Source organism: Sorex araneus, chromosome 5 (assembly GCF_027595985.1).
Source record: "Sorex araneus isolate mSorAra2 chromosome 5, mSorAra2.pri, whole genome shotgun sequence".
Taxonomy (NCBI): Eukaryota; Metazoa; Chordata; class Mammalia; order Eulipotyphla; family Soricidae; genus Sorex; species Sorex araneus.
Genome location: NC_073306.1, coordinates 146,544,416 through 146,562,607, shown reverse-complemented (window position 1 = coordinate 146,562,607; position 18,192 = coordinate 146,544,416). Strand labels below are relative to the sequence as shown.

At 45.5% G+C, this 18,192-nt stretch overlaps 1 protein-coding gene across 1 annotated transcript in view; it reads left to right on the top strand.

The window, feature by feature from the left end:
• CLNK (cytokine dependent hematopoietic cell linker) overlaps positions 1–18,192 on the top strand; it is a 128,594-nt gene that overhangs the window by 68,562 nt on the left and 41,840 nt on the right. Inside the window, exons 5-8 of the mRNA XM_055139979.1 lie at positions 1,755–1,792; positions 6,250–6,391; positions 8,349–8,455; positions 12,226–12,271. Coding sequence (XP_054995954.1) covers positions 1,755–1,792; positions 6,250–6,391; positions 8,349–8,455; positions 12,226–12,271 — 333 coding nt within the window. The remainder of the gene's footprint in view (positions 1–1,754; positions 1,793–6,249; positions 6,392–8,348; positions 8,456–12,225; positions 12,272–18,192) is intronic.

Sequence of the window (18,192 nt, the reverse complement as noted above, 5' to 3'; positions counted from 1 at the left end):
TCTCGCTCTCGCTCTCTCTCTTGCTCTCTCTCTCTCCTCTCTCTCTCTCACTCTCTCTCTCTCTCTCTCTCTCTCTCTCTCTCGCTCTCGCTCTCTCTCAACCTCCCTCTCCTCTCTCCTCTCTCTCACACACACATACAGAGAGACAAATACACATACACACACACACACACACACACACACACAAGAAGCCTAACCCATGGCATTGAGAAAAGCAGCTTGGAGGGCCAGGGACCCTCACGAGTGCCCCGCCATACCCCTGAGGGAGCAGGAGCATGCCAGCTGACAGGCCCGCCTCTGTTGCGGCTCTGTGTCGCTACACCCTCCTGCCATAAAATGATGTGCCACTGGGGCTGCTCTAAGACAGCGCGGGCAGGGCCAGAGCCTGTGCCCTTGCTCCTTCCGAGCCAGCTGGTCTTGAGAGCTGGGCCACAGTCCTTCACCCAGCTCAGGAGGAAGCACAAAGGGCTGCTCTGAGTGAGGGCTGGACGTCCTGGGGGCCTCAGATGGGAGCGCAGTAGGGGAGGAGCCCAGGTGGGGCAGCTGCACTGGCCCACTCAGCCTCACTGTCTGCGCCCGCGTGCTGGCTCCTGGCAGTTGCTGGGTTTCCGCTAAGTCCAGCTCTCACCCAGTCACACGCTCCCCGACACAAGACTCCAGGGCGCTGACACAGTTCGCAGCTGTTTATCCTGTAGTTTGGTCCAACCAGGGACTGTAGAGGAAAAGGACAAATACTAAAGGGAGTCACAGAGTTTGCCCAAGAGGTAAAAGTGCGTTACCTCCTGCACACTTCCTGGACACGGGCACACAGCTGCTATCAGGGCCTTAGAAGCCAAAAGTGGGTGGGAAATGGTCTCTTATTGGTGTGGTGTTTGCTGTTTCAGCAAAGCACACCAGGTACTAAGTTCATGGCACTGGTCCTAAGGTTGCTAGAAACCTCTGTGTAGGTTAAGCAATAGCACAGCGGGTAGGGGTTTGCCTTGCACGAGGCCAACCTGGGTTCGATTCCCAGCAGCCCATATGGTTTCCTGAGGACCGCCAGAAGTAATTCCTGAGTGCAGAGCCAGGAGTAACCCCTGAACTTCGCCGGGTGTGACCCAAAAAGCCACAAAAAAAAAGAGGGACCAGAGAAAGAGAAAGGGGGGGAAGAGACAGAGAGGGGAGGGAGAGAGAGAGAGAGAGAGAGAGAGAGAGAGAGAGAGAGAGAGAGAGAGAGAGAGAGAGAGAGTGTGTACAGGGGGTTAGAGAATTTGTCTTGCAAGAACCTGGCCCAAATTCAACCCCCTGACACCACAGGGTACCCCTCCCCGGCATTTCTGAGTGTGACCGTAGAGCCCCCCAACACCAAAGAACCCACACGCACCAGATCCACAGACTCTGGAGTCAGCTGCCGGCTAGGAGCCTGTGGGCTGCAGGAAGTGGCCCCAAGACCCCCATGAGCACTGCTTGGGAGGCCCCGAGGAAGAGAGAAAATGGCAAAAACCATTTTTGCCGCTAATGCTCCTGTCTGTGCCGGGACCAGGCGGGCTCCCACCCAGCGCCGCGCTGCCCTCCAGCGAGAGCACCCTGCTCCGGAAGAAAGAGCCTTCTGAACTGGGCCCTGGCTTCTCTTTCTGCTTCTGGCAACGCATCAGTACAGCGGAAGTGCGTGCGGGCCCATCTCTGGGCCAGTGCAGGTCCCATCTGTCTCTGCGGGCCTGGTGGGTCCCTGCATGGGGCCCCAGTCATGTGGCGGTGTGTTGTTTTGTTGGCAGGTCAGTACCAGACCATCAGTGAGCCTCTTCTGGAATGCGTAAGTCAGCTATGTTCTTAGTCTTTGATATGTACAGAGCATGGGCTTTTTTCAAGGGACTGTGGATTTCTTTTTATATCCATAAATAACTTTGTAAATCACAGTGTTTTTGTAAAAAAAAAAAATTAATTAATTAAATTAAATTAAAACTTCAATTCCAAATGGCATCACTATCCAAGTGGGAAAACACTGTTTCAATTCGTAGATACAAATCACTTTCCAATTCTTCAGTTGTAAAATGAGGACCAAAAAAAAAAAAATGTCCCACGGCCATTGCAAAGCTTGAATCAGGTGAAAATGCATAATACGGTGCTGGCAAGTTTGTGATAAAAGCATATACTCACACTTGTGACATCTTCAATTGGAACAAGTTTCCTGAAAGTCAAGTTCGGAACTTGACTACATTAATATGAACTAGAAAATGTCCATTTTCTGTGGGTCCATAGTTTTAGGGCTAGGAATTTCAACTATGAAAGCAAACTAAAATGTGGATTAATATTTAAATACAATTATTCATTTTTACGATAACATTTTAAGTAGCCCGGCAAGCTACCAAGAGTATTGAGCCTGTGAGGCAGAGCCTGGCATGCTACCCGAGCGTATTGGATATGCCAAAAACAGTAACAATAAGTCTCTCAATGAGAGACGTTACTGGTGCCCGCTCGAACAAATCGATGAGAAACAGGATGACAGTGATACAATGATTTTAAGTAGAAATATCCTGGAATCATGTGAAACATGCCATAATAAAAAGATAATATATGATGATATAATCATATTATGAAGGATTGATCATATTTGTAATAAAATTGATGACTAAGAAAAATGTATAACATGTCTGTTGTTATGTATAACATATCTAATGTGATAAATAATTTTATTGTTAGATTATATGTGTTTAGTTTTTACATATTTACAAAGTACACTATGAGATAAACAGATAGATAAATAGTTCTTTGCTATTTGGAATCTAATTATTTGGAACAACCTGAAAGGCGTTCAGCTGAGTGAAATAAGTCAGAAAATGATAGACTCTATGATCATACTTATGGAAAATCTCAAAGAAAAAGAGATTAGATTGTATTACAGGGGTGGTAGGTTGGAAGAAGGTAACACAGACAGATAAGCTCCTGGTTATAAGGGGACCAGTCCACTGGTGTGAGGCAAATGATGACCCCCGCACCGCGCTTCCCATTGCTGTGAGAACTTGGTAAGAGAGTTCTCAGAAGTTCTCATCCTAGAGAGAAGCATTTGGTTCTATCTTTTCCTTGCCTTTTTATTGCAGCTACTTGAGAATATGTTAGATGTCAATTAGACATATTATGTATGATAATTATTTGTCAATCTATACAACCAAGCCAAGTTTCAAACACTTCATGCTTTGACAGGAATGTATGTCTACTATTCTTCACTAAAACTGGGGGATGGGGGGTATTAAAAGCTATGGACCCTCTCTCAGGACACATGCACACAATCTGTTAATGACAACATATTTTATTGTGGATTATGGGTAAAGAATCTTTAGTTAAGACCCCCTGAGCTGACAGAATAAGTTGATATGTACCACATTCCATTTCAAATGAACCTTTCCCCGCTCTTTCTGCAAAGAAATAAACCAAAACATGAAAACATGCATATCCAGTCTGGGGTCTCTCTTCAGACCCGGAGAAGTGCCAATTCCCCTCCTGCTGCCCCTCACGTCCCAAGATAACTGGCAAGTGACCATGGGGAGGGGCACTGAGTCTCACACCCCCTTTTCCTCGAGGAAGTATAAGACTTTCACAAGAAAACTCTGTTGTGGGCATCTAGTTGTCACTGTCACAGCACATACTCAGCACTGGCAACAGTGTCCATCTACCTGACCCATGAGGGTCCTGTGCCCATCCGCCCCTTACCCCCAGAACTCACCCCAGAAAGCCTCCCTTGGCTGTGCCCTCAGCTCTATGGCCACTCAACATGTCAACAAGGAAGGGGCAATGATGTCTATCACATGGTCAGCGTCATGGGCAGAGGCCAAAGTGGAGCCGTTACGGCCTTTTGCTCACTTAATCTCTGGCAATAACCTCATGAGGAGGTAGGTTTGACTGTCTCCAAGTTATAGACTGAGCATCTGAGTCAGAGAGAGTGAGTGACCTCCCGAGGTCATAGGTAGACCCAGAACAGACTGTGTGCAAACTATAGAGATATATGGATGCGGGAAGGCGGGTAGGGGAGATGTTTCAGTTTATAAAGTAAAAACCTTTGACTTGAACTTCTCAGGTTTTAACTATTTTTTTTTAATTGGGAGACTGAAGAAAGAATTCGTGCGCTTCCCAAAACACCGAGAGTAGGTATGATGGGTGAAAAAACCACCAGTTCTCTGCAGAGCAACAGGGAACTAACAGGTTTAGGGTCCAAGTCAGGCTCACACAGCTTACTGTTGCACTCAAGATGACAAGTCAAATTATTGGATGCCAGAATCCCCGATTCCCTGCCTTGAGGTTCTACTGGGCACAGAACAACTTAAACAATCTGATGCCAGACTGTGTTGTGCTAAGGCGGGAAGGCCTGTTTCTCCCTATGCCTGTTTTCTCAGACCAGTGATATCATTCTAGTTTCCATATTAAAGAAAACTATAAATTCAAGGGCAAAAATTGGAAACAGGCATTAAAATTTCTTTTAATTGCATCTGTTATTTACCTCCCGGTCACTTGGAGTCTTGGTGGAAATTTTAAGATGTTAAAAGATTTCCCCAACCTGTTTCACAGCCTGCATGAGTGCAAAGGACTCCCCATCTCATGGCACGTGTGCAAAGAAGATTGGACAGAACCCAAGGACTAAACCTGTGTTTCAGGGATGCCTTCACTTTTCATTTGAAGACATTTCTCTCCCACTATCTTCTTTTGAGTATTTAATATCATATGACACAGTTTAACTCTTGCAAATCTTCAATACTCATCGACCAAACCACTTCTTGGTCATTGAATACCCTCTGTGACACAAATGAAGACCCAAGCCCTCTTGTAAGTTAGGAAAGAGGTGAGCATTTGGAGACTTAGGGAAGATAATATAATTTCTATGTGATGGACAAGGATTCTGTCTCCATAAAAGGTCATTGAGGTGCTAGAGGGCTAGGACAGAGGGTAAGGAGCTTGCCTTGCTTGTGGATGACTCAGGTTCCATCCCCAGCAGCCCATATGTATGGTCTCCTGAGCACTGCTGTCAGTAATTGCTGAGTTCAGAGACAGGAGTAACCCCTGAGCATCACCGGGTATAGCCCAAAAATAAACAACAACCAAAAAAAGTCATTGAAAACCCAATATAGCCCAGTGCTGACCAGATCCCAATGCATGGGTGCCCTGTCCAGAATTCTTATGGTAAGGATCATAGAATCCATCCCTATCATTCCCAATGTTCAGAATTAGTGATGATTCCTGGCATGGAGAAATAGAGCTGAAAGTTTTCTATTGATCAGGCATCCCAAAACTTTGCTAAATCATTTATCAGCTCAACGGATTGGGATTTTCCATATACAACATCATGTTAGGGGTAGAGAAACAGTACAGAGGGTGTTTGCCTCAGACAACCAGGGTTTGGTCCCCAGCACCATAAATGGTCCCCAGGAGTGATCCCTGAATGCAGGGTCAGGATTAAGCCTTGAATACCTCAGGTATGGCAGAAAGAAAGAAAGAAAGAAAGAAAGAAAGAAAGAAAGAAAGAAAGAAAGAAAGAAAGAAAGAAAGAAAGAAAGAAAGAAAGAAAGAAAGAAAGAAGGAAGGAAGGAAGGAAGGAAGGAAGGAAGGAAGGAAGGAAGGAAGGAAGGAAGGAAGGAAGGAAGGAAGGAAGGAAGGAAGGAAAGAAAGAAAGAAAGAAAGAAAGAAAGAAAGAAAGAAAGAAAGAAAGAAAGAAAGAAAGAAAGAAAGAAAGAAAGAAAGAAAGAAAGAAAGAAAGAAAGAAAGAAAGAAAGAAAGAAAGAAAGAAAAAGGAAGGCAGGAAGGAAGGAAGGAAGGAAGGAAGGAAGGAAGGAAGAAAGAAAGAAAGAAAGAAAGAAAGAAAGAAAGAAAGAAAGAAAGAAAGAAAGAAAGAAAGAAAGAAAGAAAGAAAGAAAGAAAGAAAGAAAGAAATCTGCCTCCCACAAGAATTCCATGGTCCAGACCTCAGACTCTAAAATCATTAATGCGCTTCAATGAGAATCTTACATCCTCCCTGCCCAGCTGAGTGTCTGCCTGACCATTTCTTTTTTTTTTTTTTCTTTTTGGGTCACACCTGGCGATGCTCAGGGGTTACTCCTGGCTCTGCACTCAGGAATTATTCCTGGCAGTGCTCAGGCGACCATATGGAATGCTGGGAATCGAACCCGGGTCGGCCGCATGCAAGGCAAACACCCTACCCGCTGTGCTATCGCTCCAGCCCAACTTGACCATTTCTGTCATCCTTATACTGCCCTGACATTTATTAAGATGTCCCCTCTGGCCTAGGAAAGGAACTTAGCCACAGTTCTGGATGACAACAAAGGCTGCAGGAACGAAGACTACGAAGACCCCGAGCTGCACACGGTCCAGTCGTGGTGGTCGGGGAAGCTCTCAGCAGCACGGCCGGTGAAGGAGTCTGAATATGCAGGTAACGCCTGAGGTCTGCTTCAGTCTGAACGGTAGAAGTGCTCCAGCAAGCACACCCCAAGGTTCACAGCATCGGGCTCCAGCCCTGCCTGCAGGGTTGCTGCATGATCCTGAGCAATGAGCTAAAACTCATTTTCTTGGTTGTCGTAAAACATGCCCCCCCCTCCAAGAGTTCCTTTGAAGATAACATGTAAGACACATGTTTCTCTCTTCCTGGAGCTTCCGGGACAGTCTGAGCTCCCGGCCGTGGGTTCTTATTGTTGTGGTGTCTAGCGGGGTCCCAGGGACCAGCCCTGAGCATATAAAAGTGCCCATGAAGGCGGACAGGGAGCATGTGGGCACTTGGGACTGTGGAGATGCATTCTGCACGGGGGCAGTGACAGGAAGGATGCTAAACGTGCATGCCTTTGCAGGTAGGTAATACCAGGCTTAAGCTAAGAACCCCTGAGGCTGAGAGTAGATAGTTAATGAATCAGTTAGTAAGTTGATGCAATGCATTATATATTGGGGGGATATTTGGTGTTTGGGGAGGTGTTGGGGTTTATGTGTTATTTTTGTTTTGGTTATTGGTTTGGGGCTGGAGCGAGAGCACAGCGGTTGGGTGTTCGTCTTTCACGCGGCCAACCCAAGTTCGATTCCTCCATCCCTCTCAGAGAGCCTGGCAAGCTACCCGTGTGTATTGGATATGCCAAAAAGAGTAACAACAAGTCTGTCAGTGAGAGACGTTACTGGTGCCTGCTCAAACAAATTGATGAGCAAGGGGATGTAATGTGATGTGATGTGATGTGATGTTATTGGTTTGAGGGTGGGGAGGGATACCTGGCAGTGCTCAGGGCCTTTTCCTGACTCTGTGCTCAAAGGTGACCCCTGGGAGCTAGAGTAAGTGTGGTCAGGGATTTGAAGCCAGATCAAGGCCCTCACCGACACGACATGCCAGCTGAGTGCCTCAGCTCCTGGATTACCTTTCCAGCACCTCTTAAGACAAAACTGCTGTTTCTTTTTTCTGGAGAGAAGTGAGGGGTGATTGAAACGGCAGCCAACCTAACTGTTTTGAGCATGAGAAAGATCTAGGGCTCCTGGGAGTAGCTCAACAGTAGAGCACTTTGCTCGCATGGGTGAGATCCTGGGTTCAACCCCTAACATCAAAAACCAAAAAAAAAAGAGTAATAAAGACCTAATTTCCTACCCACCTCTGTCTCTGTCTCTGTCTCACGAGTCTGTTCACAGCCCCAGCAAGTGCCCTGATCTCAGGTCAAGTCCGCTGCTTTAAAGAAAAAAGCATTTGTGGTTTTGTGGCCCTAATGGTCTGAGATGAATCGAAGGCTTATCTTTGAAAGGAACAGCTTGTGAATGATGACGTTCCTTTGTTCATTTATTCAACAAGCTAGAGTCTCTGTGTCACTCACCAAGTCAGTGAGGACCAAGAAAATGACACAAAATGAAGCACAATCCTTGTTCTTGGGAAGTTTCCGATGTAATGGCAGAAACAGATCATCAATGCGATAGAGAATGTTGGGTGAATAATATGGAAAGGGGAGTTTTCTATATTTGCGTGGCAGGGGGCTGGGTAAGAGCCTGGCAGATTTTTTAAGAACAAGACAGCCCACGCCTTGAGTATGAGTAGAATTTCCCAGGTGGCAGTAAAAATCCAGCTTTATTTATGCGGATGAGCTGGGAAGCATCATTTCTCATCCTCCCGGCTCCATCTCGTCTGTTAGCGAAGGTACAATCCCTTGCCTCGTGCCCACGGTAGAATGAGTCAGAGGATTCATCATCAAGTGAATCGTGTGTGAATTGTCATATGCCAAGTCCTAACATCAAAAAAAGATAAATGTGAAGTCAAACCCTAACCTCAAAACAAAAGAGAGAGAGAGAGAGAGAGAGAGAGAGAGAGAGAGAGAGATTCAGACCTAATTTTATACCATAGGGACTTCACATTTTTCTCTGTATTTTCACAGATACGCGCTATTTCGAGGGTATCATAGAAACACCCTTTTCTTTCTACACCAAGACCTCTATCTCCATGGAGGGGCAAGCCTGGAAGAGCCAGATGAGGCTGGAAGAAGTGAGTAAAGACCACCTGTGAACCAACACGTGTGGGGGTGTTCCTGGCAGCCGGGAGCACCCTGCCCCCTCTTATAGGGTGGTCCCCTTGGTAATCACTGGGTCCAACTCGTTGGGTCCCCTGTTGTGTTCTAATCCTGGCAATACCTTAACAAGGCAGAAGGAACATTGGCAAAGATGTGAGCCCAGCTTCCACTTCCACCAGCACCTCATCTTTGGCTTACTCTGTTCTCCAGAAGCAGAATTTGAACTCAAAGCTTTTTTAACTATAACACAAAACATTTGCCTTGATTCTCAGCGCAATGTGGCCAACCAATAAAGGGGCAGCCAAAAGCCCCACATTCTCACTGAGCCACTTTGTAACCTCATCTCTAAAACGGGAATAAAAATCCCTTCTGTATTTGTTTTAAAAGGTTATTTGGAAGTTGCAGGAGTTGAGCTCCAGCTGAAGAGATAGTATTAGGGTTAAGATGCTTTCCTGGCTCTTGCTTCTCCTTGAGCTGATTCCCCACATCCCACATGGCCCCCTGAGCAGTGCCAGAAATAATCTTTGAGCACAGATACAGGAGTAAGCCCTGAGCACCGCTGGGTGTGGACACCCCCCCCCAAAAAAAGTATAAATTATGAAAATATCTTATGGGTGCAAATGCACTAAGCACAGTTGTGCGGACGGGTGAGGGTGCTCAGGAATGCGCCCTGGCCGCGCTTGGAGGTGCCAGTTGGGCAGCATGCAAGGCAAGCTCCTTACACTCTCCAGCCCTTCAAATTTTATTTTTAATAAAAATTTGCTGATGGTTAATTTTCCTAATTCTAATGCATAAAATATAATCGCCTTTGGAGCTACATGGTTATCAATCATAATGTTTTGGTGCATTTCAGGTCAATTTTTTCTATGCAGCTGCATCTCATACAAGGCGGTATAGTTTGCTATACCTGAGTTTTCTTCACATAAAATTACAAAATAAACCCCCAACTTATTAAGCATTAATAAGTATAATATTCATAGTCATGTCATGCCCTGGGGTGGAATTTTTTAATTCTTATTTTTAATTGCTTTTGGGGTCACACCCAGCAATGCTCAGAGGTTACTCCTGGCTCATGAACTAAGGAATTACTCCTGCCTGTGCGTGGGGGACCATATGGGATGCTGGGAATCGAACCCAGGTCAGCCACATGCAAGGCAAACTCCCTACCTGCTGTGCTATTGCTCCAGCCCCTTAGAATTTTTTAATTCTGTTGCTTAACCATTGTGTGTTCTCTAAAGACTTTTGGTATAGACTGTGGAATTTTCTGGAAAATCCTTTCTGTTTATCCTGCTAGAGTCCCTAGGAGGGGATTCCCTTCACAGACTCTTACTAAAATAGGCTTTTGTGTTTGCACCATGATGTTTTAAAGGCCAGAGAAGCGCTGAGTGAGCCAGAGGGTAGGTCTTGCCTGTGAGAGATGCAGGTTCAGTCCCCAGCACCCTGTGGACCTCCAACACTGAACCAGGACTGGCTCCAATTTAAAAGAAATGCATAATTTTTAAAAGATACTTTGCAGTTCTTTTTAGGCATATTTGTTAGTGAGTGTGAACATGCTATTGAATATTTATAGCACGTTCTTTCTCATGCATTATCTGTTCACCTTTTAATATATTTAACTTGACAGCTTCTGTTAATATTGACCAGAAAAAATGACTACAAATTTTTGACCATACAATGTCATTCGCTCAGAACACATCCACTAGATGGAATAAAATATTGAACCCCTTCCGTTTACACAGGCACCAAGATAAACGCTTGCATCACTCCCTCGGTAAACAATTCCTGCAGAGCTGAAGGCTCTGGAGAGAGAGAGAACACAGGGCTTATGGTGTTTTTGATGTGGCTGACCACAGTGTCATCCCCAGCACCCCATTCGGTCCCCCACATGATCCCAAGCATCGCTGGGTGTCAACCCAAACCCTGAAAAAAGTATTGAGTGCCCGTCGCCCCCACCCAAAAAGTTTGTGTTGAATGCTCACCATGGATACCCAGGAATGGATCAGGAAACTGTGGATAGATACTAGTGGGAAGGGAGTTGTAATCAAGCAATAAGTAATAGAGAAATGATATGTTACATGATAAGAATTTTGAAAAGCTAACCCAGAGTAAAGGTTACTCGAGGGGTGTCTTTCTGAGAAGACATGGGAATATAAAAGTCGAATAACCATGCAATATGAACATTATTTGTATAAGCTCTGTGTCTTTGAGTGCACAGGGCACCCTCTCTGAGCCTTTCCTGTTTAGGTATAAGAACTCAGCTCTCAGAAGACAAGATGGGCCTCTGGGTCCATGACATGTCCAGGGGGACAGGTTGGCCCCACCCCACCGCAGTCCCACTCTACAGGAGACTCAAGGTGGACTGTAATCACATGAGGGAGGGTGTTAAGGACAAAGAATACACTCAATCATTTGAGGTGGATCTTGTGGACACTAATAGCATTTGCTTAGCAGGAAGAGACTCAGGCTTCCTTCTAACCCAAGCTGTGCTTTGGGTCACACGCAGCCCTTTCTCCCCAGTTTCTTGGGTGATTTCCCTTTGTCTCCTCGAGTCTAGCATTGTTCCAGGTGCCAATAAATAATCACCCGGGGCAAGGGCAGGAAATATCCCTAGGCCTGAGACCAAATATCAGTGCCACACAATGGCGACTCCTGGGTGGGGAAGAGCAAAGAAACCTCCTCAATGATTTTATATATATATATATATATATATATATATATATATATATAATATATATATTACTGAGACTTAAACCTGAAAGCTTTGTAACTTTCCACAAAAAAAATAAAATAAAATAATATATATATACATATATATATATATATCATCAAGAAGAAACTGTGGAGTTTGGTTATCAGAGGGAAGAGCAGAAGTGGCAGCTGCCCCCTCCACAAGGCCTGCCCCAAAGGAGGGCTCCTGCTCCGGGCACAGAGGGGAAGCCCCTGGGCACACTGGGGGCTCCCGGGAGTGAGGAGCACTCTGGAAACACCCCTCAGTGCTCCGGCTCCCCGTGCCCCCGGGGATGCCGGGGAACTGGAAGCTGAGGTGACTAGCAGTGGTGAGCAGTGGTCAGCTCTGGGCTGGCCCACCCAGCAGAAGGGGAACCAGGACATTCCCAGGCGAAATCATGTGTTTCCACAGACGCAAAGAGATGGTCTCTGAGCATCAGAAGACAAGCGGTGACAAGGGTTAATGGCGCCACCTGCATCCCTGTTTGGCACCCACAGCTGGGCGCCAGTGAAGAGTAATCCTAAGACCCCGTACTAGCCAAATGTCTCCAGAAACACGGAGCAGAGAAAGAGATTGGTAGATGATGTATGTATAGACAGAAAGATAGATAGAGGCCTGGATGGGTGTGTGACAGATGATTGATAGATTTTAATTGACACGTATACATGCACATACATAAAAATAGTATAACATGAAAAAAACTATCTAAGGCCTGTCATATCCTCAAGGCCACTCCAAGGTTTCACAGGACAAAGAGGCCAGCCTGGGTCTCAAACATGAGAACTTTTGCATCACCATCCAGGGTTCCTGCTCTCAACCCTGACATGGGGGTGCTATGTTTCCATGAGCTGTGCATGTAACTGCCCACACACACGCACACACACACTCACACGGTGACCACTGAGAATGAACAGGATCAGGATCACTTAAGTCTCAGGCTAGAAGCAGAGTGGTAGGACCTGGGGTGGTTTCCTCGTCATACATCAAGGGATAATCGGGCCCTCTTGTTTTCTGCAGATGAACAAACCCATTTCCCAGGACTTCGGAGGACAGCATGTGAAAGGTAAGGACAAAGGACAAGCTGAAAGGCTAAGAGAAATGTGCACTTCTTGTCTTTCAAGATCTTCTCCATCCTGTTGGCAGCCTTGGATTTTCCCAAACATGGTGACCTCTCAAACTATCCCTCATTAAATAACTAACTTTAGACTCCTGCACCTCTGGTGCCTTTTCATCACCTCACCTTATCGATGAAGAAATTGATGGTGAAGATGTGCATGAATTTTCTGCAACTCCAGAAAGCAATTGCTTTGAAACATATGGGTTGCATAAAAATATAACTATGTTATTTCTCTAAGCATACCCCCAGTAAGAGCGCAACAAGGTAGGAATCTAATTTTAAAATGTTGATTAATTAATAGGAAAACAGATTTTAAAGCTCCAGGCAGAGCAACTCAATTTGGAGTTGAAGACACAAGAACGAGACTGAAAGGAAATAATGCATTTCAGTAGTGCCGGGAGCAGGAGTGGAGGACAGCCAAGGAAACTTAATTGGATCACATCCATCATGGCTGCCTTCCTCATTCCTTCTGTGCCGCGTCTTCTCTCACGATGTCCAAATGGGAAAGATGACAGTACCATGATTTACATTTCCCAATAATCAAAACATCTCGAACCCACCCTTAACGTGTCTAATGCTATTATCTATGACCTACTAATAATTCTATATTGTCTTTGAAGGGAAGTCTAAGTTAGAATCCTAATAGAAAACAGATGGCTCGTCCAAATTAGGATAATTTAAGGAAATTCATTGACAAGTTAACTTTTTTACTTAAGTGAGTGGGGTGCTGGCAAAGCACGGGGGGCGGGTGTGCAAAAACTGAAGCTAATGGGGGTGAGCACTGTCAGACCCCCTCAAACCAAAATGATGAGGGGACAGTCAGAGATCACCCACGGGGACTCAACACCTAGACAGTCAGGCCTAGAATTCAACCTCTGGGCTCTCTCCTCTTGACAGACTGAAATTTCCAACTACTAATCACCCTCACCGCCAAAGAGATTCCTTTGTCTAGCAGCACGCACCCATTGATGTGGTCCAAAAGTCATCTCATTAACAAAACACAAAAGGCTCCCTCTCCACAAGTAGGAAATGTCAAGAAATGCAGGACCTCTGCACCAGGCAAAAATGAAATGTATATCCATGCACATATTTATTTAGACTTCAGCTCACAAAGCTATTGGCATGGTTAACAAAACCTGCCATAGTCAAATAGAAGAAATAAAAGATGGTGGAGTGATAGTACAGCGGGGAGGGCATTTGCCTTGCATACGACCGACCTCAGTTCAATCCCCAGCATTGTATGGTCCTCCCCATGCAATGTCAGGAGTAATTCCTGAGTGCAGAGCCAGGAATAACCCCTGAGCATTGCCGGATGTGACCCAAAAAGCCAAAAAAATGAAAAAAGAAATTAAAGATGACAGTCATAGGGAATATCTAAACAGACATGTAATTAAGTTAAAGACAAAATTCAGGATCTTCTGGCCTTAATCCTTACAGACTATGAAAATTAAACTAATTTTTCTGAGCTTCCTGATATTCTGTGGAAAAGGGGGGTGGGATTCATGCTTCTTTATGTACTATTCCCTCAGTCAAAAAAAGCAATCCCATTCTTTAGGGAAAGCAATAAGAAATATTATTTAGAATCAAGAAGATGCTGTCAGTTTTATAAAGAAAGCTGGCCCATATCTGGGTACTGTGGCTACAAAAATACAACTATTTTTAAAGCAGACACCATTGTAAAATGAGATCAAAACTGAGATGAGACCGTCGGTGAAATCAAGACTCACCAAGGTTGAGTCTCAGGGGCAGGAGCGATAGTACGGTGGGTAGAGTGTTTGCCTTGCACAAGGCCACCAGGATTCAATCCCGGAACCCTATAAAGAGCATGGCAGGTGTTAATTCCTGAGCACAGAGCCAGGAGTAAGCCCTGAGCACTGCCAAGCGTGGCCCAAAAAACAAAGTTGAGTCTCAGAAGGTGACGTAATGTGTAAAACTCCTTCCAAAGCGTTCTTCTCTTCATTTCCCTTTTCCTTACATCCCTCCTGATCCTTCCATAATTGATGGTTCTCCATTACCACTGAGAACTGAGACACTATACAGAAAAGGAAGCTGAAGGCAGGAAATTAATATAAATGCCCCCGTTTTTTAGAATCAACATTTTTCTGAAAAATGCTTGAATGATTTATGTGTTTATTACAAATTTCTGTATTTCTGATGCGAAACCATTCTCAGATAATTTATTCATTCTCACAAAGTGTCATAGAAAAAGCATATTGGTTAGCTCAGTAATGGCAGGATGTTATGGTGATATTTTTCATCAACTTGAGCAGTTATAGATTTATGTTAATGTATATTTCATGTCATTTTTCCTCAATAATATTCTGACATTATCTGCAAATCATCAGATTTCAAGAACTTATCTTCTTTGACGTTTGATTTTTTTTTTTCCATTCCTGTAAAATGGGTGAAAGTTTATTTGGGAGCAAAGCCATCAAATAGTTGTTTGTAATGAACCTGAACTATGAATCTGGATCCAGAAGAAATCATTTTCTTTTTAGATTAGAATACTGTACTATTCATATCTGCTGTTGCTTAGATTCTTAATGCTTAGAATAAAGAGGGCTGAAATGAATTTCTCTTTGCCTTGAATGTGAACCAAGCACAAGCGCTAAAGCAATTTCCTTTGAGGTGACAGGCATACCGTATTCAAGAGTGACTGTATAAAGAAATGCAATAAACTATCCAAGAAAAGAGAGAATTATGTATAGGTGACTGAACATGGATAACCAGAAACATGAAAAGTTAGCAAAATAAAATTCCACACGTTGCTCTTAAAAGACCTTTCTGCCCAGGCTGATTTTAATGAATGTGAGTGCCAGAGAAATTGCAATCAAAGAAGAGATTATCTGGAGCAGAATACTACAGCAAGGAGGATGCTCTCCTTGCACACAGATCTCTCAAATTTTATCCTTGGCACTGCAGATGGTCCCCTGAGCATCACCAGAAAACCTGAGCACCGCAGGCTGTGGTCAAAAAAAAAAAAAGCTAATCTGATCAAACTCCCAGGTTTCATGCAAGGAATCCCAGCAAGAAAAGCAGTGAGATCAGTTATCTGGCAATTAGTCAGAGTCAGCCAGAACCCAGTGTTTTGCCTGCTATATGGATGTTTCCAGGATTTTATTCTGTTCTCTCCTATCTAAATTCATTCCGCAAACTTCTCTTCCTGTTTCCTCACTGATAAGCCACTTGCCTAAACTCTGCCAGGTTTAGTGCCCGAGAGCAAATGATGGATGATACTGACACCTAGTGGCAAATAATAGCAGAACACACCTTAGCAACGAGATGGCCTCAGACGCCCTCCAACAACCAGTGACTTCTGAAACTTTCCCCAATTAAGACCCCTTTGTGCTGGAGAAACTTTTACACAAGCCCAGGGCGTATACCATAGGAACACAAATCAAACATTTGCAGATCCTACATAATACATTTATTTTAAAACAAATGTTTCGCAGCTACCCGACTCATCCAGCATCCTGACCCCCAGTTTAAGTAGCGAGAGTTGTAGACTGCATCCTGAACAAAAACAGCCAGCCACTGAGTGGGGGAGAAATTCGCTCAAGACTATTCCTGGGGGCTGGAGTGATAGCACAGTGGGTAGGGTGTTTGCTTTGCACGCGGCCAACAGGGGTTCGATTCCAGAATCCCGTATGGTCACTCCAAGCACCGCCAGGAGTAATTCCTGAGTGCAGAGCCAGGAGTAACCTGAGCATCGCTAGATGTGACCCAAAAAGCAAAAAATAAATAAATAAATAAATAAAAAAGACTATTTCTGGGTCAGAGAAGTAGTACAGCAGGTAAGGCGCAGGCCTTGTAGGCAGCCAACCTGTTCTGTCCCCCACAAGACACACAGCCGGGAGTCAGCCCTGAGCACCAACAGATAGGACCCCAAAAGCAAGAAAATGAAAAAAAAATTGTCATCTTGCCATTTTCAGTGTGCATGGGCTTCAGCCACAATCCGTGGCTCCTCTTGGAGCAAAGAGAGTTACAATATTTGGTTCAAAGTGAGGGGCTGGAGAGGCAGTGAGGTCAAGGCCTCGCACACCGCTGACCTGGGTTCAGTCTCCAGCAGCCACACCTGCAGTGATCCCTAGCACAGAATCAAGAGCACAAGAGGAAGCACTGAATGCAGCCAAGTGTGACTCCTCCCCCCACCCAAAAAAAAGGGCGTGGGGAGAGGATAGGCTCAGAAGACAGGCATCCCATGACTATTTGGTGTCAGGTATATAATTTCCATTGGGAAATACAGAGTCGCCAGCAGAGGAGGAATAAACAGCCAGGCAGCGAACACGTGACAGAACTTAGTTCGTTTATAATATGGTGGTAACAAAGCACTGGGGCACAATGTCTCAAGCCATGGGTAGCCCATGTACTAAGTTAAAGGGAGCTGGGGATGCAGGTGCATGTTAAATTCAGCACAACTGTCTCTCCCAGGAAGAGATGCTGGACTGAGGGGGAGGATAATGCCCTCGAGGGAAGTTCTTGACAGAACTTTTTGATCCTCGCAGCAGTGGAGACTTGTATTTGAGGGCAAGGGGCCCGGGGCGCGAACCCCAGCTTTACCAGCTAGCAGAAAAGTTGTATGTTGACCCCAAAGGAACAGGACCTGGTTGAAGGCAGATATCTGTGTATATGTGGGGGTTATTTACAAATGCAGCCCATGGGCTGGGGTGATAGCACAGCGGGTAGGGCGTTTGCCTTGCACATGGCTGACCCGGGTTCGATTCCCAGCATCCCATGTGGTCCCCCAAGCACCACCAGGAGTAATTCCTGAATGCATGAACCAGGAGTAACCCCTGTGCATCGCCAGGTGTGACCCCAAAAAGCAAAACAAAAATAGAAATGCAGCCCTGAAGACAGTTCCAAGTGTTCAAGATTTCCTTGAGGCAGGGAGAAAGAATGACAAATGAGTTAAGAGTTCATCTAGTTGAGGGGCTGGAGCAATAGCACAGTGGGTAGGGCATTTGCCTTGTACGTGGCCGACCTGGGTTCAATTCCCAGCATCCCATATGGTCCCCTGAGCACCGCCAGGAGTAATTCCTGAGTGCAGAGCCAGGAGTAACCCCTGTGTATTGCCAGGTGTGGCCCAAAAAGAAAAAAAAATTCATCTGGTCAAGCTGCATCATTTGATATTTTTTAAGGCGTACGAGGACAGTCACCTCTTTCGAGTGCTCCAGGAAGAATCCTCAGGGCACCATATGGCCCCCTGAGCACCTCAGAAGTCTCTCCTGAGCACTGAGCCAGGAGCAGCCTCTGAGCACCTCCAGGTATGGCTCAAATACAAAACAAGCCAACCCCCACAAGCTTAGCGAGAGAAGTGGTTTGATCAGTGACCCGGGAGGAGTCGGAGCCAGAGTTCTACCAGCGACGACACTGCTCCAGGTTTTCTCCTCATCCCCTTGGGGGCCTCTCACTGGTCTGCCCTGCAAACGGGGACCTGCACAGATGAAGTCAGTCACTGGCTGGGTGTCCATCCCAGGTGGTCTGTGGGAGCTGAGAAAGTGGGCAAGCTGAGCAGGCACCAAGGGCCTGGTCCTCTGTTTAGGTTACCCAGAACCCAACAATTCTCAAGGGTCTCTTCATCCCACCCCTCCGTCGAGTTTCTGTCTCCACATGCCTAAACACTGGGGGCAGTACCACCTCCGACGGCAGTGCTCAGTCTATTGTGTTTCATTTTTGGGTTTTTGTCTAAGCTCAGGACTTGCTCCAGGATCTGTGCTCCAGAATTGCTCCTGGCAGTGCTCAGGGCACCATGTGGGATGCCAGGGATCCAACCTAGGTTGACCACTTGCCAGGAAAACGATCCTGTTCTATGACTGGCCCCTCTCTCCTGTTTTTTTTTGTTGTCTTGTTTCTTCCCGGCATCCCAC